This window comes from Pelophylax lessonae (genome assembly GCF_965119305.1).
Source record: "Pelophylax lessonae genome assembly, chromosome: 2".
Classification (NCBI taxonomy): domain Eukaryota; kingdom Metazoa; phylum Chordata; class Amphibia; order Anura; family Ranidae; genus Pelophylax; species Pelophylax lessonae.
This window is the reverse complement of record NC_138769.1, coordinates 97,225-117,544: the sequence shown is the minus strand read 5'-3', so window position 1 is coordinate 117,544 and position 20,320 is coordinate 97,225. Positions and strand designations below refer to the sequence as shown.

The following is a 20,320-nucleotide window of genomic DNA, read 5'->3' as shown; positions in this document are numbered from 1 at the left end:
TTTTCCCATGATGGATTGAACAGCGCTCCGTGAGATGGTCAAAGCTTGGGAGATTTTTTTTTTTTTTTTTTTTAATAACCGAATACTGCTTTACACTTCTCCACAACTTTCTCCCTGACCTGTCCGGTGTGTTCCTTGGCCTTCATGATGCTGTTTGTTCACTAAGGTTCTCCGACAACCCAAAGAACCTTCCCCAAGAGACAACCCAAGGAACCTTCCCCGAGAGACAACCCAAGGAACCTTCCCCGAGAGACAACCCAAGGAACCTTCCCCGAGAGACAACCCAAGGAACCTTCCCCGAGAGACAACCCAAGGAACCTTCCCCGAGAGACAACCCAAGGAACCTTCCCCGAGAGACAACCCAAGGAACCTTACCCGAGAGACAACCTGAGGAATCTTCCCCGAGAGACAACCCAAGGAACCTTCCCCGAGAGACAACCTGAGGAATCTTCCCCGAGAGACAACCCAAGGAACCTTCCCCCGAGAGACAACCCGAGGAATCTTCCCCGAGAGACAACCCAAAGAACCTTCCCCAAGAGACATCCCAAAGAACCTTCCCCGAGAGACATCCCAAAGAACCTTCCCCGAGAGACAACCCGAGGAATCTTCCCCGAGAGACAACCCAAGGAACCTTCCCCCGAGAGACAACCCAAAGAACCTTCCCCGAGAGACAACCCAAAGAACCTTCCCCGAGAGACAACCCAAGGAACCTTCCCCGAGAGACAACCCAAGGAACCTTCCCCGAGAGACAACCCAAGGAACCTTCCCCGAGAGACATTCTGCGCACCCTCATCAGAAGAAAGCCACTGGACATCACAAAATAGAACCTTCTGGATCAGCCCAGAGAAAACCTTTGAAACATACTCACTCCCCATTCCCCCCCCCCCCCAGACACCCCTCTGAACACCCCGCCCAGTCACATGTAGGTTGGCATGTTAGGTCACACTCACCGGAATTTGGAGGGCACCAAAAAAGCTGATGGCGGATGTAGCGCTTTTCCCATTACCGGGTTCCTTCTGTAGGACAACGACATGATGTGTGGGGTAGATGGGGGATGGTCCCAGCATGCTCTCCGTTTCCCAACTCTGGAACAGAGAAGAAGGAATTCTGAACATCAATATTCTGATCGAGGATTCAAAAAATAGTGCAGGGAACAAATCCTGAACCAGCAAACCAATGGTGAAAAAATCCCTGAGCATGCGTAATGAGAATGAAGATTGGTTTGTAAAAATCTCCACTCCCGCGCCATCCACACACGCGGGCGCCATCCACACACGCGGGCGCCATCCACACACGCGGGCGCCATCCACACACGCGGGCGCCATCCACACACGCGGGCGCCATCCACACACGCGGGCGCCATCCACACACACGCGCCATTCTCGCCATGACATCTCTTACATTCTACAAATTTTCGGTTTCGTTTTTTTCATTAACCTCTTAAGGGCGGAGCCTATTTCTGACATTTGTTGCTTACAAGGTAAAAAATCTGTATTTTTAGCTAAATAATTACTTAGAACTCCCCAAACATTAAATATATTTTTTAGCATAGACTCTGGAGAATAAAATGGCGATTGTTGCAATATTTTTTGTCACACGGTATTTGCGCAGCGGTCTTTCAAATGCAATTTTTTTTCACTGCTTTTAAAAAAACCTAAACAGTAAAGTTAGCTGAAGTTTTCTGTATAATGTGAAAAATGAGGTCACACCGAGTAATTCGATACCCAACATGTTACGCTCCACGTTTGGAATGGCGACAAACTACGGTACTTAAAAATCTCCATAGGCAACACTGACATTTTTTAACGTTACCAGTTTAGAGTTACAGAGGAGGTCGGGGGATGGGGGAATTATTTCTCTCACTCTGGTGATCGCAGCGATTTCTCCCATGTGTGGTTGGAACACCATTTTCCTTTGCGGGTGCGACTTACGTATGCATTTTCTTTCCTGTGCGAGCTCACGGGCTTTACATTTTTTTTTCAAGTTTAATTTTTTTATTTTTAGCACCGTTTATATATATATATATATATATATATATACACACACATACATACATACATACATACATACACACACTGTATCTAGCCGAGTCACACGGCTAGTATTGTTCACATTGTTATTATTATTAAAGTTCTGCAAGACAGTGACTTTTGCATTATGGGAGATGTAGTCCGGGAGGAGCCAGGATCATAGACTGCTGAGATAGAGAGAACCTTCTCCCAGGGAGCAACAGGGCGCGCAGAGCTTGCTGGGAGTGGCTATATAAAGGGAGGCGGGACTTTGCTTGGCTCTCTTGCCTCGAGGACAGTGGACTGGAAGGAAGGGGAAGAGCTTCTGCGGATCGCAGGAACTGAGGCCGAGGCCTAGTGGTGGACACCGGAGTGAAGCCGGCGGAGGAGTCTCGGTGGCGTGGCTGAGCAGAAGGTTGCTGACAGGAGGACGGGGACGCTGAGGAGAGCGGAGCTCCCGGTTTGGGGGAGAGACATCCAGGACATACATCTCTATTACAATACAGACCTAGACTGATTCCTGGAAGGGCAAATAGATTGTGTACTTTGATAAGGCCTTACTGACACTCCGTCAGACCACCGGACACTGCAGATACAAATATAGTGCAAGGCGGGTGAACCCGGCCTTAAACCCTCAATCCAGCTCTAGGCGGTTAACCACTTAAGCCCCGGAGGATTTGGCTGCTCAAAGACCAGGCCCTATTTTGAGATTCGGCACTGCGTGACTTTAGCAGACAATTGCGCGGTTGTGCGACGCTGTACCCAAATGAAATTGATGTCTTTTTTTTCCCACAAACAGAGATTTCGTTTGGTGGTATTTGATCACCTCTGCGATTTTTATTTTTTGCGATATAAACAAAAGAAGAGCAACAATTTTGAAAAAATTATATTTTTCACATTTTTTTTTATATGAAATTCCCCCCCAAAAAAATGTAAAAATCTAAATTTTTTAACATTTTAGGCCAATTTGTTTTCTGCTACATATTTTTGGTAAAAAAAAAAAAAAAAAAAAAATTCGCAATAAGCGTATTTTGATTGGTTTGCGCAAAAGTTATTGCGTTTACTAACTAAGGGAAAGATTTTTGTAATTTTTATTGTTTTTTTTTTAAATTTAGTAATGGCGGCGATCTGCGATTTTTAGCGGGACTGCAACATTGCGGCGGACAGATGTTTGACACTTTTGGGGGTACCAGTGACATTACTACAGTAATCAGTGCTATAAATATGCACTGTCACTGTACTAATGACACTGGCAGGGAAGGGGTTAATTTTATTAGTGATCAAGGGGTTAAGTGTGTCCCTAGGGGTGTGATTCTAACTGTGGGGGGGGGGGGGGGGCGTGGCTAGTGATGTAACCATGGAGACATACAATCCTATACATAGCAGGATCGTATAATCTCTGCAGTTACACCGGGGAGAATGACAGGCGGTTTTGGTTACATCAGCCGCCTGCCTTTCTCCCTCTCCAGCGGGAGATCGTGAGTGGGCAGCGGACATCGGAGCCACCAGTAACTCGCACGGGAATGTCGGGGAACGAGTGGGAGAAGGAGCGTGCCTCCGGCAGCGCACGCCTGCCCCCTATAGGCTCGTGGGCGAGTGACGTATCGATACGTCACTTTGCCCAGGAGGGGCTGACCGCCGCAAGTGGTTAATCTCTTGTGACGCATTGGATAAACTGCATTTGCCTCTCTGTGGATTACAACCGCTGTTGCCTTGGGGAATATAGTTCAACCTCCCTTCCTTTGTTGGATTACAAATCCTTTCCTTGGATACCTTGCCGGTGAAGATAAGTGAGGCCTCACTCTCCAGGAGACATTGCAATTCATCTTAAAGGGGGCCCCCGTCAGTATACAGAGTGCACTCTGCTAGTTGATGTTATAGCATTATACGGTTTACTTTGCATTTAAGTCATTGAGTATAGTAACTTTATCTGCGGTCACTCTCTAACCACATTGAATAGTTAAAGCTGAGAACGGAATCTTTAGGTAGGTCTACATTGTTCTGTCTGGCTGGAGTTCAGAATCATGAAAACAAGGCATGTGGAACTTTTACCCATAGGTCAGACCACACCAGAAATACCCAGAATTCCCCACACCCGCAGTCCGGATATTACTCACCTTCTCTGCTACAGACTCTTCTGCTCTCAATATTTGATTCTGGATCTTGAAACCGTTACACGACAAACTGGGAGGAGCCTGTGGGTGGGACAACACCTGAGTCAGGTAATGGAGGAGGAGTCATATGATAAAAGAACATTAGAAGGTGAATAGGGGGGTGGGAGTAATAAAGGAAGGAAAATTGGAAGAATGGAGGATGGACCTTCCCGTGGAATGTCCTACAATAAGGCCCCACACACACAGAGACTTCCGGGCATCGGGCGTGACTTGGGGGAACATTTCTGATGCACTGTACAGCCGGCCAATAGTAACGCATGGCCAGACGCAAGCTGTACGCAGGTATATGCTGTGCTTCCCTAAACCTGCTCATAAATCAGATTGGTAAGATTTGGGACATTTATCACCCATCATCCATATTGTAGAAAGAAAAGAGAGCAACTGGATGTCGGACTGTGCCGGCCAGAAAACAGGAGTGGAGTTTGATTTCAGTAAAAAATACAATTTTATGCAATAGAACACATTAAAACATTAAGAAAACGTCAAATAAAACCAATAGTGCTGGTAAATTGTACGCTTGAGCAAAGCGAGATTAAGTGCTGTAGAGACAATCCTCATCCTCCGACGCGTTTCATCACATTGCTTCATCAGGGTTTATGAGGAATACATAGCACAAATCTCCATGCAAGGCAGTGCCAGCTAAAATATACCCTGAGAGGGCGCCGGAGCATCGGGAAAAGCCACCTGGGGACCATCTACATATGTAGGATAGCTAAATGCTAGGCCATATACTGTGAGGTCACAAGACCCAAAAACTCAAACCTGCAGTCAGAAAATCCGACCCTACAAGAATATATGGGGCGTCTTAAAATAGAACTGCACTTTCTTATTGGTGATGGAAATAAATACCACGGTGAACAGACCCAGCTGTATCCAGTGTTTCTATGGCCAACAAGCGTCTATCCATGAGAAGCTTTCCATATTCAGGTGTCAGTGGTGACCGGCAGAGAAATGTTTGTGGTCATAAATAAAGGGTTCCCACAGCCGGCTCTATCCGGAACCTTTATTTCCACCACCAATAAGAAAGTGCAGTTATATTTTAGGACACCCCATATATTCTTATAGGGTCTGATTTTCTGACTGCAGGTTTGAGCTTTGGGGTCAGGGGACCTCACAGTATATGGCCTAGCATTCAGCTCTCCTACATATGTAAACAGTGCTGTATCTTGGCCTAGGCCAGCACTTTGTAGGGGGGGGCAGTAAAAAATTTGGACTTGTGTTTGCTGCCACTGATTATTTCACTTATTTGTATAAAGACTCCGGACTTTCTATTTATTATACAAAGTGACATAATCCTAGGATTACAATCAGTGGCAGCAAACACCAATAAGCCCAAATATCTTAAAAGAACTGATGGGGCTGCACTGATATGGCAGCTATGATATGCTGCACTGATGGGCACCAATATGCTGCACTGATGGGCACCAATATGCTGCACTGATGGGCACCAATATGCTGCACTGATGGGCACCAATATGCTGCACTGATGGGCACTAATATGCTGCTCTGATGGGCACTAATGAGGATGCATTGATAAGGCAGCACTGATATGCTGTCCTGATGGGCACAAGGTGGCACTGATGAGCTTCAATGATGGGGCTGCACTGATATGGTGCCCTAAGGGGCATTATGTTGCACTGATGGGCACTAATAGGCTGCACTAATGGACACTGATGAGGTGGCACTGATAAGCTGTTCTGATGGGCACTGATATGATGCACTGATAGGCTGTACTGGTGGCCACTGATGGGCACTGATGAGGCTGCACTAATGAACACTGATGAGGCGGCACTGATGGGCTCTGATAGACTATGGTTGTGGTCTGTGGTTTACAGATGACAGGGCGGGTCATAAACAGGAAGGGGTGGGGTCTTTACAGAAAGGGGTGGGTCATATTTCAATTAGGGGGTGCACAAGTTTAGTCAGGCCTAGGGCAGCACAAAACCTAAATACACCATTGTCTGTGGATGGTCCACAGGTGGCTTTTCTCGATGCTCCGGCACCTACCCAGGGAATATTTTAGCTGGTACCGCCTTGGGATATGTGCTATGTATTCCTCATAAGCCCAGACGAAGCAATGTGGCGAAACGCGTCGGAAAATGAGCATTGTCTCTACAGCACTTAAATCTCTCTTTGCTCAATTGTACAACTTACCAGTACTATGCGTTTATCAAAGTTTTGTTAATGTTTTAAAGTGTTCTATTGAATAAAATTGGGCAGCTGTACAGTGCAGATCTGTCCCAGTACAGAGATACCCTCACAGTTTATGTTTGATGCCCAAGAGTGCCCGTGTGCATGAAGCCTAGAGGAGCACTAGAGGAGGAGGGAAAGGGGACGAGGAGGGAAAGGGGACGAGGAGGGAAAGGGGACGAGGAGGGAAAGGGGACGAGGAGGGAAAGGGGACGAGGAGGGAAAGGGGACGAGGAGGGAAAGGGGACGAGGAGGGAAAGGGGACGAGGAGGGAAAGGGGACGAGGAGGGAAAGGGGACGAGGAGGGAAAGGGGACGAGGAGGGAAAGGGGACGAGGAGGGAAAGGACTGGGGATGAGGAGGGAAAGGGGATGAGGAAGGAAAGGGGACGAGGAGGGAAAGGGGACGAGGAGGGAAAGGGGACAAGGAGGGAAAGGGGACGAGGAGGGAAAGGGGACGAGGAGGGAAAGGGGATGAGGATGGCTATGACTGGGGATGTCCGGTGGGTTCAGATTTGACAGAACAGATGAGAATGGGGAGAAGTCCGGACCCCGGTTGGAAGGTTCTTCTTACCCGAGGAGGATCGGAGTTGACATCTCGGGGATCTGCAGGTAGAGAAGAGAGAATCACATGTAAGATATCCGAGGCTCACAATGCCACACACCCCAAAATCTATGACTTACGTTCTATGAGGAACAGGAAACAGACGATGCCCATCACTCCAATGATTATACCCGGAACAACAAAGGACATCCCCCAACAGGAGGACACCCAGAAACCAGCAATCAGGGACCCCAAAATATTTCCAACAGATGTGTGCGAATTCCAAACTCCCATGATTAAACCTCGTCTGTGGACAGAAGATGGAGGACATGGGTTAGATATCAGGCTTTGGTGGGACAGACTGAAGGATGTGGCCTAGAGCCTTGGTCCTCAACCCTGGTCCTCAGGGCCCACTAACAGGCCAGGTTTGCAAGATAACTGAAATAAATCCCAGGTGACATCATTTGCTGCTCAGTGATTGCAGTATTCTAGTCTGTATCTCCCCAAGGTGATACTTAAAATCTGGCCTGTTAGTGGGCCCTGAGGACCGGAGTTGAGGACCACTGGCCTAGAGCATCAACTGGACAGCAAGAGAAAAGATTAAAGACAAAGAGCCTCACCACAAGGGACCCAGAGAATGGAAGAGGGACTGAGAGCCTCACCACAAGGGACCCAGAGAATGGAAGAGGGACAGAGAGCCTCACCACAAGGGACCCAGAGAATGGAAGAGGGACTGAGAGCCTCACCACAAGGGACCCAGAGAATGGAAGAGGGACAGAGAGCCTCACCACAAGGGACCCAGAGAGTGGAAGAGGGACAGAGAGCCTCACCACAAGGGACCCAGAGAATGGAAGAGGGACAGAGAGCCTCACCAAAGCAGTCAGAGGGTGGAAGAGGGACTGAGAGCCTCCCCCATAGTAACCAACTGATGGACAGAGGATAGAAGGGACCTGGAGCATCACCAAGATTAAGAGGGACTGAGAGCCTTTCCAAAACAACTACAGAATGGAAGAGGGACCAAAAGCCTCACCGATACAGCTAAGGAAAGAAAAAAAGGACTGAAAGCCTCAACAAGAAAGCCACGGAGTGAAAGAAAGACCAAGAGTCTCACTAAGACAGCCAATGGATGGAGGAGGGTCTGAGAGACCAAGAGAGTCAGGGAATGGAAAGGGACAGAGTCTCCATGAAAGACCCAGAGAAAGGAAAAGAATTTAGGAATATTCTCAAAACAGCCAGAAAAAAAGATTAGAGATCAATAATCCCACCGAGACAACCAGAGGAAAGTAGAGGGACCAGGAGCCTCAGCAAGACAGCGAGTGGATGGAAGATGGACCAAAAGCCTCACTGCTACATCTAGAGGAATAAACTGAGATTCCTGGAGAGAGCCAAAGAAAAGGAGAAGCCAAGAGCATTTCCGAGACAGCCAGAGGAAGAATAAGAATCAGCACCACCGGCCCGTCTCGCCCACCCCGCCAGGGAGGTGGAGCATGAGCGCGCGCGGCAGGACCCGAAAGATGGTGAACTATGCCTGGGCAGGGCGAAGCCAGAGGAAACTCTGGTGGAGGAAGAATAAGACAACCAGAGAGGAAAGGGAAGAGAAAAGAGACCTACATGGGGAATCAGAGAATGCTGGTGTGAGAGGACAGGGGAGAGAGGACAGGGGAGAGAGGACAGGGGAGAGAGGACAGGGGAGAGAGGACAGGGGGAAGAGGACAGGGGGAAGAGGACAGGGGGAAGAGGACAGGGGGAAGAGGACAGGGGGAAGAGGACAGGGGGAAGAGGACAGGGGGAAGAGGACAGGGGGAAGAGGACAGGGGGAAGAGGACAGGGGGAAGAGGACAGGGGGAAGAGGACAGGGGAAGAGGACAGGGGGAAGAGGACAGGGGGAAGAGGACAGGGGGAAGAGGACAGGGGAAGAGGACAGGGGAAGAGGACAGGGGAAGAGGACAGGGGGAAGAGGACAGGGGGAAGAGGACAGGGGGAAGAGGACAGGGGGAAGAGGACAGGGGGAAGAGGACAGGGGGAAGAGGACAGGGGGAAGAGGACAGGGGGAAGAGGACAGGGGGAAGAGGACAGGGGGAAGAGGACAGGGGGAAGAGGACAGGGGAAGAGGACAGGGGAAGAGGACAGGGGAAGAGGACAGGGGGAAGAGGACAGGGGGAAGAGGACAGGGGGAAGAGGACAGGGGGAAGAGGACAGGGGGAAGAGGACAGGGGGAAGAGGACAGGGGGAAGAGGACAGGGGGAGAGGACAGGGGGAGAGGACAGGGGGAGAGGACAGGGGGAGAGGACAGGGGAGAGGACAGGGGAGAGGATACACCAACTCCACACTATTCCCAGTACTAATACACCAACTCCACACTATTCCCAGTACCAATACACCAACTCCACACTATTCCCAGTACTAATACACCAACTCCACACTATTCCCAGTACCAATACACCAACTCCACACTATTCCCAGTACTAATACACCAACTCCACACTATTCCCAGCACTAATACACCAACTCCACACTATTCCCAGTATTAATACACCAACTCCACACTATTCCCAGTACTAATACACCAACTCCACACTATTCCCAGTACTAATACACCAACTCCACACTATTCCCAGTACTAATACACCAACTCCACACTATTCCCAGTACTAATACACCAACTCCACAGTATTCCCAGTACTAATACACCAACTCCACACTATTCCCAGTACTAATACACCAACTCCACACTATTCCCAGTACTAATACACCAACTCCACACTATTCCCAGTACTAATACACCAACTTCACACTATTCCCAGTACTAATACACCAACTCCACACTATTCCCAGTACTAATACACCAACTCCACACTATTCCCAGTACTAATACACCAACTCCACACTATTCCCAGTACCGATACACCAACTCCACACTATTCCCAGTACCAATACACCAACCCCACACTATTCCCAGTACCAATACACCAACCCCACACTATTCCCAGTACCAATACACCAACCCCACACTATTCCCAGCACCAATACACCAACTCCACACTATTCCCAGTACTAATACACCAACTCCACACTATTCCCAGTACTAATACACCAACTCCACACTATTCCCAGTACTAATACACCAACTTCACACTATTCCCAGTACTAATACACCAACTCCACACTATTCCCAGTACTAATACACCAACTCCACACTATTCCCAGTACCGATACACCAACTCCACACTATTCCCAGTACTAATACACCAACTCCACACTATTCCCAGTACCGATACACCAACTCCACACTATTCCCAGTACTAATACACCAACTCCACACTATTCTCAGTACCAATACACCAACTCCACACTATTCTCAGTACCAATACACCAACTCCACACTATTCCCAGTACTAATACACCAACTCCACACTATTCCCAGTACTAATACACCAACTCCACACTATTCCCAGCACTAATACACCAACTCCACACTATTCCCAGTACTAATACACCAACTCCACACTATTCCCAGTACCAATACACCAACTCCACACTATTCCCAGTACTAATACACCAACTCCACACTATTCCCAGTACTAATACACCAACCCCACACTATTCCCAGTACCAATACACCAACTCCACACTATTCCCAGTACCAATACACCAACCCCACACTATTCCCAGTACCAATACACCAACCCCACACTATTCCCAGTACCAATACACCAACCCCACACTATTCCCAGTACCAATACACCAACCCCACACTATTCCCAGTACCAATACACCAACCCCACACTATTCCCAGCACCAATACACCAACTCCACACTATTCCCAGCACAAATACACCAACTCCACACTATTCCCAGCACTAATACACCAACTCCACACTATTCCCAGCACAAATACACCAACTCCACACTATTCCCAGTACTAATACACCAACTCCACACTATTCCCAGTACCAATACACCAACTCCACACTATTCCCAGTACCAATACACCAACTCCACACTATTCCCAGCACTAATACACCAACTCCCAACCCAGCAGTTACCAGAGATCACTTACCTCCCTTTCCCAAACCAGTTCCCAATGCAGGTCACCACACTCGGCCATCCGGTGGTCTGCACCAAACCATTCAGCACCTGGGGATTGAGGAAAGGAAGAGTTATCCCCGCGTGTATTCAGGTCCAACCTACAGACCTGCAGGAAAGATCACTTACCTGGATGATAATATAATAGGTTAGGTTGTGGATGTTGTAGAAATAGCCCAGTCCAAACAGCCCAGTAAAGAAGCCGCTGGCCACCATGCCACAAGAGAGGAAATATCGGAGAGGTAAGCGTTCCCCAATCATACCGCTAGGAGAGAAGAGTAGAGTGTCAGCATTGGTGGCTATACAAGGAGCTACAGAAAATTATAATTCAGGGAGGGAATCACAATTATCAGCCCTCTATATACAATTCCATGCTTATAGTTTATAGGAACTCAAATTCTAACCTGTACCCCAACCGAAATCCAAACCTTAGACCAGGGGTCTTCAAACTATGGCCCTACTACAATTCCCATCATGCCTAGTCATGTATGTTAATGTCAGTTTTACAATGTCTCAGCTGGAGGGCCGTAGTTTATGGGCCCCTGCCTTAGACCCTCCAACAGCTGCCATCCTATGCGGATATAACCATCTACAAGACATCATGTACTAGATCAACAGCAAGAATAAAGTGAGGGGGAAAAGTATTGGAACCCCTGCTGATTTTGTACGTTTGCCCACTGACATAGAAATGATCGGTCTATAATTTTTTGGCTACACCTTATGAGAAAGGCAGGTTTGATGAAACGTGTTAAGGTCACGCCAGACAGCCTATCCATGTACTATTGATGCACTAATCTTGAGATGTCTTAAGTTTATTTGCTTTATTTTTAATAATAAATTTGTAGCAGTATTACACTATTTTTGCTCCTTTCTGGTTTTCATCATTTCTGATTGAGAGCTCCTGCTGTATACACCGGCTACCATATTACACTGAAGCACCCAATGTCATCGTACGGACCCGAATAACCATCTTCTACCATTTAAGCATTGGAGATCCTATCCTATATCCTATTGGAGGTACTATATGGTATTCTGGATCCTCTACTTCTGGTGAGCGCTTAGAACATCCCCTGTCGGTGTTGGGAATTCACGTGCACCACAATCACCCATTACAATTTTTGGACGCCTTTTCCTTCACCTGTACACACTGGGGATTTTGTTTATTTGTCACCATAGACTTTATTTGGAGACTTGTGATTGCTTATATTTCTTTATTTGCAATGTTTCATTAGCGCTGCACATTTTTTCTATTTTCTTTAATAGTCTATGTGACGGGAGTCACTTTGGGCATGGGGGTTGTGGACCCCAAATTCCTTTAGAGAGGTTGGGGGGCTCCTTAGGGAACCATTGTTCTGTGTCTGGCTATTGTGTACATTGATTGCCCCCTGGGGCTTCTGTCTCATTGCACATAACAGTCCTTCTACTCAAGCTATCTGACCAATCCCTGCTGACTCATTTTCAAGTCCTCATTTGCATGGCGAAAGGAGGACCTGAAGGGGAACTGCATGTACTGTGCAATTGACCAATAGGAGGGCGGTTGTTGGGGGCAGGATGTTCCAAATTCTGTATAAAATTGTGCTGTGTTCTTCCAATAAATTGTCTTCCTGTTTGAACTTACATACAGCCTGCTTGGTGTTTGTTCTAATGGATTCCGGATGGCACATAGCTGTAGTTCGGATCCCGGATCCTTGGTTGACCGAACCATCAGACGTTGCAATCTACAAGCGGACTCACTAGAAACAGAGGAGTGTCGGGAGAGCGGAAGCGAGCGAGCAAGGGTCTCGTCACAGTCTATAATTTTATTGGTCGGTTTATTTTACCAGTGAGAGACAGAACAAAAGAAATATCCAGAAAAACGGATTTAAATAATAAAAAAAAAACAATATAAATTGATTTTCATTTTAATGAGTGAAATAAGTATTTGATACCCGATCTATCAGCAAGATTTATGGCTCCCAGGTGTCTTCTATACAGGTAATGAGCTGAGATTAGGAGGATTCTCTTATAGGGAGTGCTCCTAATCTCAGCTTGTTACCTGTATAGAAGACATCTGTCCACAGAATCAACCAATCAGATTCCAATCTCTCCACCATGGCCAAGACCAAAGAGCTGTCCAAGGATGTCGGGGAGAAGATTGGAGACCTACACAAGGCTGGAATGGCTACAAGACCATCGCCAAGCAGCTTGGTGAGAGGTGACAACAGTTGGTTGGAAGAAACAGAAAATAACGGTCAGTCTCCCTCAGTCTGGGGCTCCATGGAAGATCTCACCTCGTGGAGGTTCAATGATGATGGAGAACGATGAGGAATCAGCCCAGAACTACACGGGAGAATCTTCTCAACGATCTCAGCTGGGACCATCGTCACCAAGAAAACAATTGGTAACACTACCCCATGGAGGACTGAAATCCTGCAGCACCCGCAAGGTCCCCCTGCTCAGGAAATCACATGGTACAGCCCGTCTGATGTCTGCTAATGAACATCTGAATGATTCAGAGGAGAACTGGGTGTCGGAGGAGACCAAAATCCAGCTTTTTGGCATCAATTTAACTCAGAAAAATTTAAAAAATCGGTGCGAATTCATAGAAAATCGATGATCTGCATCTGTACAGGTGGACGAAAAATGTGAAGTATAAAAATATATAATCTTCCAATAAAAGTTGAATGGGTTAAAAATACTGACTAAGACTGTGTGGTGATAGTGAAACAAAATTCAGTGCTTAATTCATAAAGTGATAAACTGTATCCGTGCAGGTGGACAAATTACGTCTTGGATAGTAAAAATAAAAATAAATGGCTCCAAATGACGCTGAACAGTTAAAAATATATAATGGGTGCAAATGTAGATGTATATAGTGATACAAATGTCTCAATATATAACAAAATGTTTCAATGGTGTCAAAATAAATAAATAAACAAATGTGTAATAATGTGAATGAACAATGTAGGTGAAAAGAACACAACTATTATTCCTGCAAAAAACCGTGACAGAATAGAGAAGTGCTAAAAATCTATTTCAAATAAATCCCGATATATAAAAATGAATAAGATGGGAATGTGGAATAAATAAATAATATTCCCATCTTATTCATTTTTATATATCAGGATTTATTTGAAATAGATTTTTAGCACTTCTCTATTCTGTCACGGTTTTTTGCAGGAATAATAGTTGTGTTCTTTTCACCTACATTGTTCATTCACATTATTACACATTTGTTTATTTATTTATTTTGACACCATTGAAACATTTTGTTATATACTGAGACATTTGTATCACTACATACATCTACATTTGCACCCATTATATATTTTTAACTGTTCAGCGTCATTTGGAGCCATTTATTTTTGCTATACAACGCGTAATTTGTCCATCTGCACGGATTCAGTTTATCACTTTATGAATTAAGCGCTGAATTTTGTTTCACTATCACCACACAGTCTTAGTCAGTATTTTTAACCCATTCAACTTTTATTGGAAGATTATATATTTTTATACTTCACATTTTTTGTCCACCTGTACGGATGCAGTTCTTCGATTTTCTATGAATTAGTGCCAATTTTTTTTAGTATTTATCTATAGTGGGGACCCTGATTAAAATTTGCTGCTTTTTCTTTTCTTTTTTTGTGGATTTGCACATCAACACCCGTTGTTTCATACCATCCATATTTGAACCAGTTTCTCTGAGGTCATATTATCCCCTGGTAGCGCATTGGTCCTCACTATCTACATCAACTCAACTCGCCGTGTTTGGAGGAGGAGGAGGAATGCTGTCTATGACCCCAAGAACCCCATCCCCCACCGTCACACATGGAGGAGGAAACATTATGCTTTGGGGGTGTTTTCTGCTAAGGGGACAACTTCACCTCATCAAAGGGACGATGGGCGGGGCCATGTACCATCAAATCCTGGGTGAGAACCTCCTTCCCTCAGTCAGGCATGGAAGATGGGTCATGGATGGGTCTTCCAGCAGGACAATGACCCAAAACACACGGCCAAGGCAACAAAGGAGTGCCTCAAGCATATGAAGGTCCTGGAGTGGCCTAGCCAGTCTTCAGACCCTAATCCCATAGAAAATCTGTGGAGGGAGCTGAAGGTTCGAGCTTCCAAACGTCAGCCTGGAAACCTTAATGACTTGGGGAGGATCTGGAAAGAGGAGAAAATCCCTCCTGAGATGTGTGCGAACCTGGAGGCCAACTACAAGAAACGTCTGACCTCTGACCTCTGTGCTTCCAACAAGGGTTTCTCCACCAACTACTAAGGGGTCAAATACTTATTTCACTCATTTAAAATGCAAATCAATTTATAACTTTTTTTAAATGAGTTTTTCTGGATATTTTTGTTGTTATTCTGTAAAATAAACCGACCAATAAAATTATAGCCTGATCATTTCTGTCAGTGGGCAAACCTACAAAAACAGCAGGGGGTCACATACTTCCCCCCCCCCCCCCTCACTGTACAACACCCAAGACATTGGTGACAAGAGCCCCAGAATGTCCAGATGTGAATGATCATTCATGGACGGGATGGGTTTGTAGTTCAGCCATCTCTGGCAGCCATTATAGAGCTCAGCAGAGGAGACCCCTCCAGTATAAACATGCCTGCTCCGCCATGTCTCTGCTTGTGATCGGTGTGATGGCTTTATGTAAAGGATTGAAACACAAAGCAACCTTTAACCACTTCACCACCGGAGGATGTGGCTGCTTAATGACCAGGTCACTTTTTGAAACTTGGCACTGTGCAACTTTAACTGACAATTGCGCGGTCATGCAACGAAACTTACGCCCTTTTTTTCCCCCACAAACAGAGCTTTCTTTTGGTGGTATTTGATCACCTCTGCGCTTTTCTTTTTTTGCGATATTAATAAAAAAATAGAGCGAAAATTTTGCGGAAAAATTTTCTTCTTTGACAGTTAAAAAATAAATATATTCAATTTTTGTCATATTTTTAGGCCAAAATGTATTTAGCTCCATGTCTGTGACAAAAAAATTCTCAATGAGCGTATTTTTAACTGCTTTAAGACCGGAAGATTTTACCCCCCTTCCTGACCAGGTCCTATTTTGCGATTCGGCACTGCATTACTTTAACTGACAATTGCGCGGTCGTGCGACGCTGTACCCAAATACAATTTATGTCCTTTTTTCCCACAAACAGAGATTTCTTTTGGTGGTATTTGATCACCTCTGCGATTTTTATTTTTTGAAAAAAAGAGCGACAATTTAAAAAAAAAAAAAAACAATATTTTCTACATTCTGATTTATAAAATTCCCAAAAAAAAAAAAAAATTTAAAAAATCAAAATTTAACATTTTAGGCCAATTTGTTTTCTACTAAATATGTTTGGTAAAAAAAAACTTACAATAAGCGTATTTTGATTGTTTTGCGCAAAAGTTATCGCATTTACTACCTACGGGAAAGATTTCTGTCATTTTTATTGTTTTTTATTTTTTACTATTAATGGCGGCGATCTGTGATTTTTTGCGGGACTGCGACATTGCGGCGGACAGATCGGACCCCTAACTGACATTTGTGACACTTTTGGGGGTACCAGTGACATTACTACAGTAATCAGTGCTATACATATGCACTGTTACTGTAATAATGACACTGGCAGGGAAGAGGTTAATACTATTTGTGATCAAGGGGTTAAATGTGTGCCTCATGCTAACTGATGTGTGTGGGGGGAGGGGATTGTGTGACGTGTGTTGGGGGAGGGGATTGTGTGACGTGTGTGGGGGGAGGGGATTGTGTGACGTGTGGGGGGGAGAGGATTGTGTGACGTGTGTGGGGGGAGGGGATTGTGTGACGTGTGTGGGGGGAGGGGATTGTGTGACGTGTGTGGGGGGAGGGGATTGTGTGACGTGTGTGGGGGGAGGGGATTGTGTGACGTGTGTGGGGGGAGGGGATTGTGTGACGTGTGTGGGGGGAGGGGATTGTGTGACGTGTGTGGGGGGAGGGGATTGTGTGACGTGTGGGGGGGAGGGGATTGTGTGACGTGTGTGGGGGGAGGGGATTGTGTGACGTGTGTTGGGGGAGGGGATTGTGTGACGTGTGTGGGGGGAGGGGATTGTGTGACGTGTGTGGGGGGAGGGGATTGTGTGACGTGTGTGGGGGGAGGGGATTGTGTGACGTGTGTGGGGGGGAGAGGATTGTGTGACGTGTGTGGGGGGAGGGGATTGTGTGACGTGTGTGGGGGGAGGGGATTGTGTGACGTGTGTGGGGGGAGGGGATTGTGTGACGTGTGTGGGGGGAGGGGATTGTGTGACGTGTGTGGGGGGAGGGGATTGTGTGACGTGTGTGGGGGGAGGGGATTGTGTGACGTGTGTGGGGGGAGGGGATTGTGTGACGTGTGTGGGGGGAGGGGATTGTGTGACGTGTGTGGGGGGGAGGGGATTGTGTGACGTGTGTGGGGGGAGGGGATTGTGTGACGTGTGTGGGGGGAGAGGATTGTGTGACGTGTGTGGGGGGAGGGGATTGTGTGACGTGTGTGGGGGGGAGGGGATTGTGTGACGTGTGTGGGGGGGAGGGGATTGTGTGACGTGTGTGGGGGGGAGGGGATTGTGTGACGTGTGTGGGGGAGGGGATTGTGTGACGTGTGTTGGGGGAGGGGATTGTGTGACGTGTGTGGGGGGAGGGGATTGTGTGACGTGTGTGGGGGGGAGAGGATTGTGTGACGTGTGTGGGGGGGAGAGGATTGTGTGACGTGTGTGGGGGGGAGAGGATTGTGTGACGTGTGTGGGGGGAGGGGATTGTGTGACGTGTGTGGGGGGAGGGGATTGTGTGACGTGTGTGGGGGGAGGGGATTGTGTGACGTGTGTGGGGGGAGGGGATTGTGTGACGTGTGTGGGGGGAGGGGATTGTGTGACGTGTGTGGGGGGAGGGGATTGTGTGACGTGTGTGGGGGGGAGGGGATTGTGTGACGTGTGTGGGGGGGAGGGGATTGTGTGACGTGTGTGGGGGGAGGGGATTGTGTGACGTGTGTGGGGGGGAGGGGATTGTGTGACGTGTGTGGGGGGGAGGGGATTGTGTGACGTGTGTGGGGGGGAGGGGATTGTGTGACGTGTGTGGGGGAGGGGATTGTGTGACGTGTGTGGGGGGAGGGGATTGTGTGACGTGTGTGGGGGGAGGGGATTGTGTGACGTGTGTGGGGGGAGGGGGTTGTGTGACGTGTGTGGGGGGAGGGGGTTGTGTGACGTGTGTGGGGGGAGGGGGTTGTGTGACGTGTGTGGGGGGAGGGGGTTGTGTGACGTGTGTGGGGGGAGGGGATTGTGTGACGTGTGTGGGGGGAGGGGATTGTGTGACGTGTGTGGGGGGAGGGGATTGTGTGACGTGTGTGGGGGGAGGGGATTGTGTGACGTGTGTGGGGGGAGGGGATTGTGTGACGTGTGTGGGGGGGAGAGGATTGTGTGACGTGTGTGGGGGGAGGGGATTGTGTGACGTGTGTGGGGGGAGGGGATTGTGTGACGTGTGTGGGGGGAGGGGATTGTGTGACGTGTGTTGGGGGGAGGGGATTGTGTGACGTGTGTGGGGGGGAGGGGATTGTGTGACGTGTGTGGGGGGGAGGGGATTGTGTGACGTGTGTGGGGGGGAGGGGATTGTGTGACGTGTGTGGGGGGGAGGGGATTGTGTGACGTGTGTGGGGGGAGGGGATTGTGTGACGTGTGTGGGGGGAGGGGATTGTGTGACGTGTGTGGGGGGAGAGGATTGTGTGACGTGTGTGGGGGGAGGGGATTGTGTGACGTGTGTGGGGGGAGGGGATTGTGTGACGTGTGTGGGGGGGAGGGGATTGTGTGACGTGTGTGGGGGGGAGGGGATTGTGTGACGTGTGGGGGGGAGGGGATTGTGTGACGTGTGTGGGGGGAGGGGATTGTGTGACGTGTGTGGGGGGAGGGGATTGTGTGACGTGTGTGGGGGGAGGGGATTGTGTGACGTGTGTGGGGGGAGGGGATTGTGTGACGTGTGTGGGGGGAGGGGGTTGTGTGACGTGTGTGGGGGGAGGGGATTGTATGACGTGTGTGGGGGGAGGGGATTGTATGACGTGTGTGGGGGGAGGGGATTGTATGACGTGTGTGGGGGGAGGGGATTGTATGACGTGTGTGGGGGGAGAGGATTGTGTGACGTGTGTGGGGGGAGAGGATTGTGTGACGTGTGTGGGGGGGAGAGGATTGTGTGACGTGTGTGGGGAGGGGATTGTGTGACGTGTGTGGGGAGGGGATTGTGTGACGTGTGTGTGGGGAGGGGATTGTGTGACGTGTGTTGGGGGAGGGGATTGTGTGACGTGTGTGGGGGGAGGGGATTGTGTGATGTGTGTGGGGGGAGGGGATTGTGTGACGTGTGTGGGGGAGGGGATTGTGTGACGTGTGTTGGGGGAGGGGATTGTGTGACGTGTGTGGGGGGAGGGGATTGTGTGACGTGTGTGGGGGGAGAGGATTGTGTGACGTGTGTGGGGGGAGAGGATTGTGTGACGTGTGTGGGGGGAGGGGATTGTATGACGTGTGTGGGGGGAGGGGATTGTATGACGTGTGTGGGGGGAGAGGATTGTGTGACGTGTGTGGGGGGGGAGAGGATTGTGTGACGTGTGTTGGGGGAGGGGATTGTGTGACGTGTGTGGGGGGAGGGGATTGTGTGACGTGTGTTGGGGGAGGGGATTGTGTGACGTGTGTGGGGGGAGGGGATTGTGTGACGTGTGTTGGGGGGAGGGGATTGTGTGACGTGTGTGGGGGGGAGGGGATTGTGTGACATGTGTGGGGGGAGGGGATTGTGTGACGTGTGTGGGGGGAGGGGATTGTGTGACGTGTGTGGGGGGAGGGGATTGTGTGACATGTGTGGGGGGAGGGGATTGTGTGACGTGTGTGGGGGGAGGGGATTGTGTGACGTGTGTGGGGGGAGGGGATTGTGTGACGTGTGTGGGGGGAGGGGATTGTGTGACGTGTGTGGGGGGAGGGGATTGTGTGACGTGTTTGGGGGGAGGGGATTGTGTGACATGTGTGGGGGGGGAGAGGATTGTGTGACGTGTGTTGGGGGAGGGGATTGTGTGACGTGTGTGGGGGGAGGGGATTGTGTGACGTGTGTTGGGGGAGGGGATTGTGTGACGTGTGTGGGGGGAGGGGATTGTGTGACGTGTGTTGGGGGGAGGGGATTGTGTGACGTGTGTGGGGGGGAGGGGATTGTGTGACATGTGTGGGGGGAGGGGATTGTGTGACGTGTGTGGGGGGAGGGGATTGTGTGACGTGTGTGGGGGGAGGGGATTGTGTGACATGTGTGGGGGGAGGGGATTGTGTGACGTGTGTGGGGGGAGGGGATTGTGTGACGTGTGTGGGGGG

The 20,320-nt window shown here is 48.6% G+C and overlaps 1 protein-coding gene across 1 annotated transcript in view; it reads right to left on the bottom strand.

Moving 5' to 3' along the window:
* SLC37A1 (solute carrier family 37 member 1) overlaps window positions 1-20,320 on the bottom strand; it is a 78,608-nt gene that overhangs the window by 55,368 nt on the left and 2,920 nt on the right. Inside the window, exons 5-10 of the mRNA XM_082244950.1 lie at window positions 11,131-11,266; window positions 10,976-11,052; window positions 7,056-7,222; window positions 6,946-6,977; window positions 4,127-4,204; window positions 951-1,085 (exon numbers count right to left, since the gene is read on the bottom strand). Of these exons, the coding sequence (XP_082101076.1) occupies window positions 951-1,085; window positions 4,127-4,204; window positions 6,946-6,977; window positions 7,056-7,222; window positions 10,976-11,052; window positions 11,131-11,266 (625 nt within the window). The remainder of the gene's footprint in view (window positions 1-950; window positions 1,086-4,126; window positions 4,205-6,945; window positions 6,978-7,055; window positions 7,223-10,975; window positions 11,053-11,130; window positions 11,267-20,320) is intronic.